The 13,687-nt window shown below is 42.2% G+C and overlaps 2 protein-coding genes across 9 annotated transcripts in view; both read right to left on the bottom strand.

The window, feature by feature from the left end:
- Positions 1-2,093, bottom strand: part of CDC14A (cell division cycle 14A) — a 53,182-nt gene extending 51,089 nt beyond the window's left edge. For 2 of the 7 annotated variants that reach the window (XM_032118712.1, XM_032118711.1), the window contains exons 1-2: positions 1,640-2,093; positions 1,101-1,191 (exon numbers count right to left, since the gene is read on the bottom strand). In XM_032118712.1, coding sequence (XP_031974603.1) covers positions 1,101-1,191; positions 1,640-1,745 — 197 coding nt within the window. In that variant the 5' untranslated portion in view covers positions 1,746-2,093. The remainder of the gene's footprint in view (positions 1-1,100; positions 1,192-1,639) is intronic. The other 5 variants (XM_032118708.1, XM_032118709.1, XM_032118705.1 and 2 more) reach the window with 3 other exon arrangements.
- A 2,646-nt stretch (positions 2,094-4,739) lies between these two features.
- On the bottom strand, positions 4,740-13,638 carry EXTL2 (exostosin like glycosyltransferase 2). Of its 2 annotated transcripts, XR_004241930.1 has the most exons (6): positions 13,424-13,638; positions 11,748-11,816; positions 9,360-9,787; positions 8,719-8,819; positions 7,917-7,987; positions 7,119-7,335 (listed from the first exon to the last, which is right to left on the bottom strand). XR_004241930.1 is itself a non-coding variant. In XM_032118717.1 (5 exons), the coding sequence occupies exons 2-5, from the start codon at positions 11,750-11,752 to the stop codon at positions 6,844-6,846; spliced, it is 996 nt and encodes a 331-aa protein (XP_031974608.1). In that variant the 5' UTR covers positions 11,753-11,816; positions 13,424-13,627; the 3' UTR covers positions 4,740-6,843. The 2 variants fall into 2 exon arrangements, 1 of the variants encoding a protein (XP_031974608.1); XM_032118717.1 differs by lacking the exon at positions 8,719-8,819 and having other exon boundaries at positions 4,740-7,335; positions 13,424-13,627.
- Positions 13,639-13,687: the final 49 nt, after the last annotated feature.

Genomic DNA, 13,687 nt, shown 5'->3' with positions numbered 1-13,687 from the left:
AATTCCTTAATGATCATTAAGGAACTTACTCCCAACCCAAGCAGCCCATTACAAAAGTCAACTTTCAGAATGAACCATTGGGAACTCCAGTAGATGACACACAGCTTAACATCAGAAAGACTCAAAAACGTGTAGAAAAGATACCCTGAAACTACAAGCTGTGTACAGAAAGTAAGCTAAAAACTAAGGAATATTGGTTTACATCTCCACAGAAGCAGTACTGGTCACTGGAGAAAGGAGGTAAGAATGGCTCATGCTCACAATTGCTTCAAAACATATGGAAAACAAGTTACACTTAAAATAGGAACACACTTTTTGTTTCACTTCTGCTGCAGCAAACCCCGTGTCAAGCAGATAGACACATATCATCACACGGGAAACAGTTGATCTGGGAACGCAGGGCAGAGTATCGACTTTTTAGCCACAGCATACAGTGATTATTTAATTTTTTTATGTCTTTTAATAGTATTCACAACTATAATCACGTTTTCTTTTTACCTTCTATGTGCAGTCAGTGTCTTACAAACACATGAGCCTTTTACTTCACATAAAAGACTTTTTCTGCTGTTCTAAAGATAGCACTTCCTGATGGCTTTTGTATCTCAAAACCCTCTAATAAAACCAGAGTTATAAAAAAAGTTGCAGATGCTCTTCAAGAGCACATTTAAGCATTGCATTCTTATGATTCTGTAAACTCCATACTCTCTATACAGGAAAATACAGGAAATATAAAACAAACTACTGTTTATCTCTTCATACCAAATAAGTCTTCTATTTAAGACAACATTCAATAAAGTGCAATTAGTCCTAATAGACCTCCATGTTTTAAACACATCCTACAAGGCTCAGATATCCTTGTTCTAGCTCACCCACAATTTAAGCCATTAAACTGGCCTTGCAGCTGTTTTTGTGGGTCTTTCTTTAAAGAGTCACCTTGTTAACGTAGTTTCAGCTAATAAATAAATACATTCGGACAAACTTCACGCTCATATTCTATGCAAGTAACTTAATGGGGCAAAAATATTCTATAGAATATATATCAAAGTGTGCTGGGGAGACTCTCAGGTGATTACTTTGAATATGCAAACCACAACACTTACTTTTCATAGACCAGTTCCTCATCGGTACAGAAGTAGTGGGTATTTACAGTACTTTTCGGTTTATTTCGTAAAGTAGCGAAGTACAACCGATCTGAAAGACAGATTAGAGGAACGGCGTGGGACAGGGAAGGCAGCCGGCCACCGCCCCGGGGCACGCCTGTCACCGCGGAGCGGAAGAGGCTCTGCCGCTCCTTTTTCTGCTGCGTGAGCGGCGGCGGGAGCGCCGGGACCGCTCCGCCCGCGGGCCCTGCCCCTGCCGGCCACCCCTCGGCAGCGGCTCCGACCCATCGAGCAGCGCGCAGCAACAGGTGCCGGCCCCGCGCCTGGCCCAAGAGAGCGGGGAAAGCAGCACCGGGGGGTGCCCGCGGCAGCCGGGGCGGGCAGCCCGCGAACCTGCCGGGCAAAGGGGCCGGGGCCGAGCCGGGCACGCAGCAAAGCCGGGGCGGGGAGGGCGGGAGAGAAGCCAGGGGGTTTCCTCTCTGGGGGAGGCTTCGGGACCCCGCGGGCAGGGGACAGGGCGGCTCCCGCCCCGCTCTCACCTTTCACGAACTCCGAGGCTCCCCCCAGTACTTCGGAGGCGGCCGCCGCCGGCTCCATCTTAAAGAGGGCGCGGAGCAGCGAGGCGCGGGGCGGCTCCGAGCTCATGGCGCTCCGGGGCAGCGCCGGCGGGGCTGGGGCGCGCTCGCAGGGACGGGACCCGCTGCCCGGAGGGGCCGCCCGCCGGGCACGGTGCTGCGAGCACGGCGGCCGCAGCCCGCATAGGAGCGGGAGCGGAGCCGAGAATGAGCCCTGGGACACGGCGGGCAAGCGCCCGCAGGGACTCCAGCTCCACCCCGCCCCCAGCCAGGAGACGCCCCCGGATAAAGCGGCAGCGGGCAGTTACCAAGCGACCGGCGGCGCTCTGGCAACCGCGCTACGGAGCCTTTGTGTCGGCCGGCCCAGGGCTGGCGCTGCGAGTGACCGGCCCCCCCGCTCCCCAGCCCAGCAGCGCCCCTGCTCCAGCAGGCAGCGGCCCAGCGCCCGGAACAGCCCCGCCCTCCGCCCCGCCTGCCCGGGCAGCGCCGCCGCTCCCCGCTGCGCTGGTGCTGATTTTCCCCGCCCGGGGGCGGTCCGTGGCAGAGCGCCCCACGGGCACCGGGCGAGTGTCCCGTACAGCTCGGAGCGGGGCTGAGCCGGAGCGCTGCCTCAGCAGCGCGGGCGCGCTCCGGACGGGGGCGAGCGGAGCGGCGGGGCCGTCTCAGGCACGGGAGAACCGGCAGAGCGCGCGTTGCGCTACCTGGGGCACCATTTGTCGTGACAGACAAGCCGGCTGACCAATCAGAGGCCGCCTTCCTACGCCTGCAGCCAATGAGCTGGCGGCGCGCCGGGGAGCGCCCCGCCCCCGGACCCCCGCGGCGGCCGCTTCCCGGCGGGGCAGTGCGGGCCGCCCTCGGGCGCGGGGCTGGCTGTGCTGGGGAGCCGCTTGCGAACAGCAGCAGACGCTGCGCACGCCTGAGGCACGGAGCTCTTCTAACGCGCTGCTTCGGGCTGTGGGCGCGTTCTTCCGCCTCTCCCCTTTAGAAAGATCTGGTAAGTGCCAAACGGGGCAGACGGTCCGCCTCAGTTTTACAACTAAAGCAAAAGATTGCAAAGGAGAGGTTCCTTGAGGAGAGAAGAAAAGGGGGAAAAAAGATACTTTTCCCCCTAACAAACAAGCAAACAAAAAAATCCACTCTTGAAACACCTTTAAAAGATACTGTTTAAAGGCATGTGCAGCCCTGAGGTTCACATTAGTATCACCATCTTCCCGTAACACTGTAAATAACCTACTGTAACCACAGTTCATATAATTAATCCTGGTGTGTCTGCTAATGAGGCTAAACATGAGTGTGAAACACTTCTGACTCTTTAAGTTTTTTATGTGGTGTCGTAAGCACTGGATAATCTTTAAAGCTTTACAAATAAGGCGAAGGACACAGGAAACAGTTCAGCTGTTTTGTAGTTGCTCATTTAATTTTTGTGTTGATTCTAATGCTTCGTACCTATGTTCTTGCACTGCTTTTTTTCAACTTTTTTTGAAAAGCTCCAAAACGAATATGCTAAATATGCCCCTGTTTGTGCCTGATCCTGAAACCTGAGAAAACCTCATTCTCAGTAGTAAGTACTATTCCATACAAGATGCTTACAAGAATGAGACTGCAATATTATGTAGCAGCAAATTAAATAAAGGTTGTTGGAGGGTATTTGCTTTCCATGGAAATCAGTGTTTGTTTTTCTTTACGACTTTCACTTGTGTGTAACCTTTAACAAAATCAAGTATTTCATTGGTGTTTTTTTATTCACAAGCAATTCTCTAAGGGGTACTATATCCCATGAAAGAGAAGGGATATTAAGGTATATTGTCCAGAACTGCAGTTTTTTTAATGCCCTTTGTTACTCAGACTTTCACTACAGTTCAATGTAACACATTTCTCAGTCAGTGCTGCACTCTTCTTAAGGGGAATTTGAATGAGCATAGTTGAAACAGCCTTAGCAACGCTCTCTTCGGCAACAGAAGCAAAGATGGAACAGTCTACAGCCTCCTATCCAGTATCCAGAATCTCTAGAAACAGAGTTTGTGTTAAAGCCTAAAATATGTAAACCCATCTAGCTAGACTGGTGAATCTAGGAGGCAAATATGATTAGAAACTGAAGCCCAGCTGTAAAATGTTTGTATACTGCTTATATGTCTTCTGCAAAGTTACAAAACTGTTTTTGTTGCATTAAAGCTCTCATTTGTGGCAATTAGCTGCAGCCTTTGTAAGCATCAGAAATAAACTAACCTTTCTTTTCCTCCCTGTAAAAATACGTGCAAAATAATCTGTGTTTTTTCAATTCCAATATTGTGTCTCGTAGCTATTAGTTAATGAATTTCACTTTGTAAAACGCTAGCTTTAAGAATATTTTCAACTAGTATAACTTTGGTATTCTAATCAATACTATGTACTCATTTTGAGATCAAATATCAAGGCTGCAGTGACATCTTGTGGTATTTTTTGTAAAGAAGCAATTTTCTTGTCCTGTTGTATCATTTTAGCATTATATCCTGATTTTTTGTCAAGGATTTTTAAATATATATTTTAGATACCATGTTTAAAACCCTGTGTTGCTTTAACAGTAATTTCAACAGAACATTCAGAGGCGGTGATGATTGTTTGGACTCCAAAATATTTCTAAATGACATATAGATAATCTCTCAGAAGAAATAATCACATGCATATAATTTTGTTTAAAATACAATTTTTTGGTAATGTATTTTCACTAAAGAATCTTAAGGCACTTTTATAACGACTAAGGGATAAAAAATCCACTTTTAAAAAATAAGCAAACAACCCCTTTTGGTTCCAAAGTACAGTGAATTATGGCTGGAACTTAAGTCTTATCTTTGTATTTCCTTTCCTACCTGAGACTAAATTATTAAGGCTGTTGGGTTTTTTTATGTCTTTTCCTCCTTCATAAGTAGGCCTCACCTAAATTAAATGAATGAATGTGCCAGAAAGTACACTTTTTTTTAAAAAAGAAATCTTGGTGCTGCTCATGAGTATGCAAACTGTGAACTTACTTTACATATCTTAACACTGAAAAATTTGGTTAATAGTCTGAAAATAAATACATCACAGGTCTGCTTTCTGTACTTTATTTGACAATGGTGCAAATTAAATTTAACAGTATAATTAAAAGCTTGTTCTATTAATTCTTTCACTGACACAGAAGAACAAAAGACCATCCCAAAACCAAACCAACTCCTTCGCTCCAACAAAGAGCCCAAAACTAAGATTTGGCTGGGTTGACAGTTTGTTTCACATTTCAAAAAAAAGGTTAACAACAACTGTGAGTCTTCACAACTCTAGCTGATATTGCACAGAACAGAAATCATGGAAGATGAGTAAGTAAATGAAATACAGTAAACTACCACTGGGAAATTTGCTTTTCTGGAAAGATCATAGACCTGTTTTATACTACTTAGCACTACAGCACAATAATTAAAAACTACTTTTCACTATTACAACAAAATTAAGCAGACTTTACATTGCCATGTTAAAGATTCTGCCCTTTAAAACTTAAAAATAGTACTAGGAAGACTTCACTGAACAGAAATCAAATCCTTTAATACTGATAGAACAAGGCAAAAGAATTCTTCGTTCCCCTCAAAGACTCACGCCCTGCTGTAAAGAACTTGTCATATTTTTCACTGTTTGTTCAGCTAACTTATTACAAAAAATGATAAAATTATACACCATTTGTGCAGATGCTATTTTTATACTAGGTATTAGCTGTTACTGGTTGCCCACAGTTACCTTTGAACTGATTCTAAGAATCAATTAAAAGCTGATGCAGATGAAACTAAATCTGCTTTGGATGCCAAATCTGATTCTGTGATCCAGGAAAATCACTGTTTTTTATTCTCCATACCACAAAAAAAAAGGCCCAACCTTTCTGCAACTTCATTGGAAAAGGTTTGCCCTGTCTATATCAATATCAGGTTTCCAGAATTACAGAGTCCCAATCTAACTAAAGTCATTAACAGCAGCTCTGTTTCTTGCTATAAAGTCAGGGAATTCAGAGACTGATAATAGTACATCCCTGTCAAATATCACTGTACCTTAAAATACTTTTTTTTCCGTAATGCTTTACCCTTTTATTGTACATTTTAACTCTGTTGTCATAGCCACCAGAAACAGAGAAAAAAAGGAACTATAAAGTAAATACTCATTTGAAAGAGTAGCTAAAAACCCAGTAGACCTGTAAAATTACAAAATGTACACTGTAATAAATGTTGAACACCCTGCTCTTACTAGGAATTGTAAATAAGAAATTTTTAACAAATTGAGGATTTTCCTGGGTGGATGTTTGTAATAACATATATGCAAAATACTAAAATAAGACTAAGTACTAAAGAGAATATTAATAAGTAACATTCCGTCCATTTCTTCTGGCTGCTTATAAGTTTTGTATTTCTTGTATTCATGTTTCTTGTATTTCCAGCTACTAGGATTTACCTTTCAGCTGCTTGCAGTGTTTCAGCAACTCTAGGCAAATCAATAAGAAAAAAAAATGCCACATCAGAGATCATTTTCCATTATCTCAGCAGGAGTAGATATTGTAGGCAATGGTTTAAAGACTATCTGAGATTAAGGTGAGGTACTCTTCTGGCTTTCATAGCAGCTTCAAGAACATCTCAGAACACCGAGTAGCTTATATACAGATTTCAAAGGGGTTTTGTACACGAGGCCAGAAGCCTGGCCAGCAGTTCACTGTAGCTCTTCTACAGCTTCACTGGAAACTGGGTAGGAGGAGGTGAGGAGTGGGAAGGCAAGGAAGCATCTCAACATATAACTGTCAAAAATATGCCTAGACCTCATTTGACTAGATCTGTATATTCAAGGAAAAAATCCAAACGTTAAGATCTGAAGAGTAGGATTGCATTTTTGTCTGCATGTTTCTGAAGAACTGGCCTAATTAATTAAGAGTAGCTTTTCAGGTTTTAAGGAAAGAGTATGATTTTACCACAGCTAAGCATGACTATATATTCTTTAAGTTTTCTCAAAACTTACCTTTGTGAATTAGTTAGAAAAGAAAGAAAATACATAAAAAGCCTAGTGGAGAAAAATCAGAGGCTACAAAGAGGGATGGCCAAGATGCAGTAATTACACCTTCTTCTCTCCTTGAACTCAGTACAATTCACTGAGTATTGTTTAACATTTAACACCTTAAATTCATTTGCTTACATTTTATTTTTGTGATTGGCATAATTAGGAAAACCAAACTGAGAAATCATGATATTAGAATATTTTAAGGGCATGCCATCATAAATATTAACCAGTTTATTTACACAGTAGGATCTCTGTAACAAATGCTCTGCTCGGTGCCACATTCCAGAATAGCCACTGTTAGTGTCTTTTTCTAAATTTCTTATATCAACAGGCTTCACAAACACTCCTGAAGGCTTTCCAGTATGCTTGGCTACCAGAAAATTCATGGCAATATCATCACAATTTTGAGTTTCATCTATTAAGGCGTACACTGCTTCTGGCTGCCGTTGAAAGTCTTCTAAATACCCACTGTGAAAAAATGCTGCGCCGATAAGCACCATAGAATACTGATCTCCATTCCCAAATCCAGGGTTCTGCAATTCAAAGCTGCCATAGCTGTATACGCCTGAAGGAGTAGAAATGTGCTTTCTAGGAACAAATCCCACTATATGCTCTGGAAATTGCTGAAAGAAAAAAAGAAATTCAACACATATTTCACAGTGTGGGGTTCACTTAAGTATGTCATAAGAGAGATATATGCATTTTTTAAATAAAAGGAGGACAACATTATTGCCAGGAAAGAATTAAGTTGTTGGCATATGGTCCTTTGATCTGCATAAATGTTGCAATTAAATACAGTTTCACGAAACTGACTGTCTGCCTCATTCCACATCACATAGTGCCAACAAAACATCCAGCCACAATTGGCAGCTGTGTATTTGGCACTGAAAATAACTTTACAGACAATTTGTTGTGTTTTGCAAAACAAAACACACAGACTACTATACATTTAAATAAATTCAGCAGTTAGCAACTTCATGGTTTTGTAGAGTAAGAGTTAAAATTTTAAAGTTATAGATTACAGATATAGCTACTACTAAAGAACATTCTTGTAATTTCTACTATTCAACACTTCGAACTTGCTAAAATCTAACTTGACATCTAGAAAACCAATGGCAAAACAATATGATACAGTACTACTCTAATTAAAAATATTACTCTCAATTGCAACTCAAATACTGCCTGCCAAGATGCCAAACATTACCTGCCAAACGGAAAAGGCAAAAGCGAGGTCATGAGCACTGACTAGTGTATCATCATCCATCATTAAAACAGCTGAAGGGAGGAAAAAAAGAGAAAAACTTTTAATTGATCAGAAGATTAAATACATGAGCGTGATATATGGCACAATATTTGAAAAACTGAATATAAAATTTCTACAACTATTAAGCTGAATTGCAATTCCTTGAAAGTAGATTGATAAAAAATAATTAGATTTCAAAGCTAAAGCAAGGTTACAGCTTTGTGGTGACTGGAACCAAACCTAAGTTTTAGATTATTTGCCAGGCTGTTACAAGACTCAGCAACCTTTGATCATCTGTAGTACAGCTGGAGAGATAGGTGTTAGAAAACTTGGGAGTGTTTGGCAAAGCAATTTAAAATTCTACTAATCTTGTGTAAAGATACAACTAGAATAGAGTTAGATGCTTTTCTTTAGCATATGAGACTTATAAGGGTTCCTTAGTATAAAATTTTACTCATCTCACTACTTGAAAGTTCTACATAAGCAAGTTAAACAAATTACCCAGGCAACATTCACTATTATTAACTACAGAAAGAAGACTCTTTCCCTTAAGTTTTAGATAAAAGACTACCAGGAAGTGGAAAAGGAAGGATATTCTTAGATTTGAACTGCAGACGCATTAAAGCTTTGAAAGTTTACAGTCAGCACAGATCTTACTACAGTAAGTAAAACACTTGGGCAGTTGGAAGCTTCCAGTGTCTTCCTTGAAATCATATGTTTGGACTAGCAGACATGTTAGGAAGGGGGCAGTAAATAGAATTACCTTTACTAATCATGAGTAAGGTCAGGTCTGTAATGCAACATAGGGGTTTTTTTTCCACTTGAGACAAACAGGATTTATTGTTGTACACCTCCTAGAAAGAGCTTAGGAAGAATATTTAGATGAATACCCAGGAGACTGGGGAAAGTACTCTTAACTAAAAGGATGCATAATTTGAGATAGAAAGCCAGACAGCTAGGGAGGGAAGTTTCTCGGAAGAGCACAACACGCTTGAGAACTTAGTCTTAAGAGGAATGGACTAAATCAAGTCTTTACCAGATGACTTAAGTCCAGATTAGTGCAGAGACTCAACAAATACATGCATTATGAATTTCAGTTTATGCTACAGAAGGAAGAGAAGCTGAACTACCCATGTCTGCCTCACAAAGGAAATTGAGAACTTGCAAAAGCCCTTGAAATGCATTTGACATTCCTCTTTTTTTCCCATTACTCTTCACTGACAGCCTGGTGGTGGTGTGCATCTGATCTCCTAACACAGGTTTCCTCTATACTACCCACATTCTATTAAACGACCCAAAAGATCCATTGATTTATTACACAGTATGACTCAATGACCTCTCTTTTAGCATTCAGATTTCAAACGTGAAAATATTATTAGTAATAGTGATATGAACTGTGATTACCTTTTGTTTCCAGATCAGGGAAATTCTGCAGCCTGTTTCTCATACGATTTACAGTTTGAACTTTGAAGACAACAGGGACAGGATGAGGCCCCAAGGAATTCCACATTTCCTCTGGTGTCTTCTCACCAATGTTGTTCCACACAACAATTACTTTATGTAGGTGGGGGATTGCTTGATAATGATTTAAAAGCTTTAGCAGTAAGTCAGTTCTATTGTATGTCTGCATAATAAGAGTGAATGAATCCAAGGCAGACTGACTCTGGGTTTTTGGTTCCCTTCTTGAATTGGGCAATTTGTCATCTTTGATAGTGGGAAGCAAAGCTGTTAAAGCACCTGCCACAAGAAGCAAGACGATGATCACCACAGAGGTGAAACGCAGTAGGCGGATTCCCATAACTCTTCCTGGAAGCTTACAGAAGTGAAAACACCTTTAAAACAAGTAACAGGAAAGGAAGTCATTAAACCCGTGTACAGTTTTCTCCCTTGATCAAAACTCCCAAAACATTAGGTAGATTTTCATTTAAGTAAGTAAATAAGGAGGATTTCAGCACTTTGGCAAATTACTTTCAACTATTGAGACAGGTGCTTCTGGTACTCAGTTTCTATGTTCACTTGCTTTTCACTTTTTTTGGTTAACTTTGGATTTCATTGTTTTGTGAAAATAAATCTAGAGTAGTTCTTCAGAGTGTTCATTGTTTCCTGTTTTCTTAGAACTAATTTTTGATTGATCATTTATGCACCTCACCAAATCTATCCAGCTGAAAGTAGAAAGCAAATTTGTACAGAGATTCAATGTTTTCAGGATTTGCAGGAGCTCTACCTTAACTGGGAAGCAAAAAGGAGAGAAGGTGCCTTCTCAAAAGCTCTGGCAGAAAGGAGGAAACAAAATGCTCACTCTCTTTCTGTTGCTCAGGCACCACACAGAAGGAACAATCTCTATAACTGATTTGCTGGACATTTTGTCAATAGTTTGTATATATGCTTGATAACGATAGTACAAAAAATGTGATGCTGATCATACTAAGGTTACAACACAGGTGGAGCAAAAGAAACATGTCAAGTGGAGTAATACAGGAATGCAACAATCTCAGCAACAGCTGAACTGATACATCTAGAACTCATGAGAAAATGGCAATGTCAGATGCTAGGTGGTACCTACCAGCTGTAAGGGCGGATTTAGTTTAAGGCAGAGGTTTCTGGATCCTCGTGATCTTGGAACTAAACAGAAGCTCTTAAAAAGCAGCTTCTAGAAAGATAGCCCCTCAAATGTTCTTCACAGAATGAGAGGATATCCTGAGTTGGAAGGGACTCAAGGATCACTGAAGTCCAACTCCTGGCCCTGCACAGGAGAGGCCCCAGAATCCTGCCGTGTGCCTGAGGGCATCATCCAAACACTTCTTGAACTCTGTCAGGCTGGTGCTGTTACCACTTCCCTGGGGAGTCTGTTCCAGTGCCCAACTACCATCTGGCTAGGATGGTTAGATATTTCCTAATACCCAACCTAAACCCCCTGACCCAGCTTCATGCCATTCCCTCAAGTCCTGTCACTGGTCATCAGAGAAGAGATCGGTGCTTTGCCCCTCCACTTCCCCAAGTGAGGAAGCTGTAGACAGCTGTGAGGTCTCCCCTCAGACCCCTTTTCTCCAGGCTGAACAGACAAGTGACCTCAGCCACTCCTCAGATGGCTTCCCCTCAAGGCCCTTCACCATCTTTGCAGCTTTTATTTGGACACTAACAGCTTTATATCCTTCTTATATTGTATTCTTTTATTCTTATAAAACTGCACAGAACCACCTTGAGGTGAGGCTGCATCAGTGCAGAGCGGGACAATCCCCTCCCTTGCCCAGCTGGCGATGCTGTGCCTGATGCCCCCCAGGACAGCCCCCTCCTGGCTGCCAGGGCACGGCTGACTCATGTTCAATTTGCCATCGACCAGGACCCCCAGGTCCTTTTCCGTGGCACTGCTCTCCAGCCTCTCATTCCCCAGTCTGCACATCCAGGGTTGTCCCATTCTAGGTGCAGAATCGGGCACTTTTCTTTGTGGAACTTCATACAGTTTTCCTTTTCTCCTCCTGTACTTGCAAGATTAGTAAAATTGAATATAAGATGAACATTCTAAGCTTGCTACTAACTCCTCTATACATATTATTGTAATACTGTTACTCATCTATACATACTACTCACGTTATTCTGTGAGTAATTTCTAGACTTTCAGCAGGGAATTCTGATCAAATTCAGTGATCCAGGACAGCCAAACAAGTATAGTTTTTGAGAGAATATCTGTGGGTTTTTTTCACAGAATTTTGAATCATTTTTTTCCAAAGTGCAAATGCTATGCCTGAAAATATGAATGTAAATTATTTTAATCTAAAAAGCCTTGCAACTTACCTCATTGTTGACAAGTAGGATTGTTTTTGCCTCTTGTTTTTACAGGGCAGTTGTGTGTGATCTTTGAATCTGTTGGAAATTAAAGGGACTCTATAACTGAAGATCAACAGTTATCCACATGCTACCCAGCATTCTTTTACAAGTAGAAGTTCCTCTCAGTTATTGACTGATACATGCATTCATGGCAATTATCCCATCCCTTTTCCTATTGGTCAGTTGAATAATTGCCTCTGCCTTTCAGTGAACACTCCAGAAAGAAGTTAGTACACCAGATGGTTAAAAAGAAAAGAACACTCTGTGTCTCTGCTTTTAAAATTGCTGCTTTGTGCCAGTGTTCCATCCAGTCTGTGTTCCATCCTTAAGTTCCACTCTGAAGATGCAAATAGGTCTCCAGAACCTGACAGCTGTTGTTTTGTTCATCAGGCACCACTAAAATATATATTTGGTTACCACAGTCAGGCAAATAAAATAAAATTTTACCCCACTAAAATTATTTTATTTCTGGGTTATCCCCTTCACACTCCCCTTTCACTAAGATTATCAGTTGTATCAGAGGTTCAAGACACAGGATTTTGGTCTTCCCATGAGGTTTGGCAGCTTGGAAAGTATGAGTGCAAGCACATAGAAGAGGGATACACAGGATGCAGGACAGCAATATAAGAAAGCTGTGCTCCTAGGTTGTTGGAGGGATTTTTGTTCCTTTAAAACTGGCTGAATAACCAGAGTCATTAATTTTGATCTGAGAATGGTACTGTGAAAACTTAAAGAACAAGAATTTGTTGAACTTGTTGAATAATTGAACCTGTGTGAAATTCCGTAAGAGTAATTTGTTTGGGCTATACCAATTTGCTTTTTAAAAATACAGATTTGTCATTTGCGTGCATACCAATCTGAATATGTCCCCATATACAGGTCTTCCCAAAGCTGAGATCAAATCTTACTATTACTTTGTGACAAGAGGTCGCTGAAACTATTTCCAGAAGCTAATTGCTTGTTCTGGTTGCTTCATTCTATAGGAACAACCAATCATACCTGACTTGTAAAAATTATTAGCCGAAGTGGCAACTCAGCATTTATGAGGTCCACTATATCTCCATCAAATGTGCTTTTGAAAAGCACTTGAACTTTAGGTCCTCTTTCCGCAGTTTGCAACAATACTTACCAGGGCTATTATAATCATTAATTAAAATCTAAAACCCTACTTAAGACGAAAATATAAATAGTGTTTGCTGTTTATGAGACTTTGCTTACCACACCATGTAGTGTTTACATTAGGTGTAGTGATAAGCAATGATGATATTATTATATAATCTCAAAATAAACACTTATTTAGGTGTTTTAAAATTAGCATCATGGCCCTTTCCAATAAGCAGATGCAGATCAGTTTTGCCAATTAAGTTATGAAATTGCAATGCCAGATTGACCTCTTTTTAAAAATCATACAATACTCCCTGCAGACAACACAAAATTGACGGCAACGAAACCCCTGTATCAAAGACCAGTATTTTAATCCTCGTTCCAAGAAAAAGAGCTCTCGAACGGGGTCCCCTTTCTTGGCGGACAGGACTTCTTAACAGCACCCCGCCGTAGTTGGGCGCAGCCAGGCAGCAGCACAGCACAGCAGCGCTCAGCATCGCCCGCCCCGCTCGCCGCCCCTCCCCCACGGCTTCGCTCACGTTCTGCAGGCGCCGCTATCGCCGCTTCTTCCGGCCGTGCTGTGCTTCTCTGGGTCACCGGCAGCACGGCACGGCAGGGCAGAGGAGGTGCCGGCCCGGCCCCGCCGCTCGGCCCCGCACAAGCCGCTCCGGTGACTCAGGGGCGGCCGTGCGGGACCGCGGCAGCGCTACGGCGGCGCCGCCGTGCCCCGCTTCCTGCGGGGCGTCCCTGCGCTTCCTCCCGGCACGCCCCGGGTTGTAGTCCAGTGCGCTGCGGCGGGCGGG

Source organism: Corvus moneduloides, chromosome 9 (assembly GCF_009650955.1).
Source record: "Corvus moneduloides isolate bCorMon1 chromosome 9, bCorMon1.pri, whole genome shotgun sequence".
Taxonomy (NCBI): Eukaryota; Metazoa; Chordata; class Aves; order Passeriformes; family Corvidae; genus Corvus; species Corvus moneduloides.
The sequence above is the reverse complement of the archived record's forward strand: the minus strand, read 5'-3'. Positions and strand labels throughout refer to the sequence as shown.

Excerpts from the sequence above, each read along its gene's own strand:
- EXTL2 (XM_032118717.1), bottom strand. Across the intron at positions 7,988-9,359 it reads CCCTGATCTGGAAACAAAAG|CTGTTTTAATGATGGATGAT; the intron begins GTAATCACAGTT and ends TCCTCCCTTCAG. Across the intron at positions 7,336-7,916 it reads TTGCCTTTTCCGTTTGGCAG|CAATTTCCAGAGCATATAGT; the intron begins GTAATGTTTGGC and ends TTTTTCTTTCAG.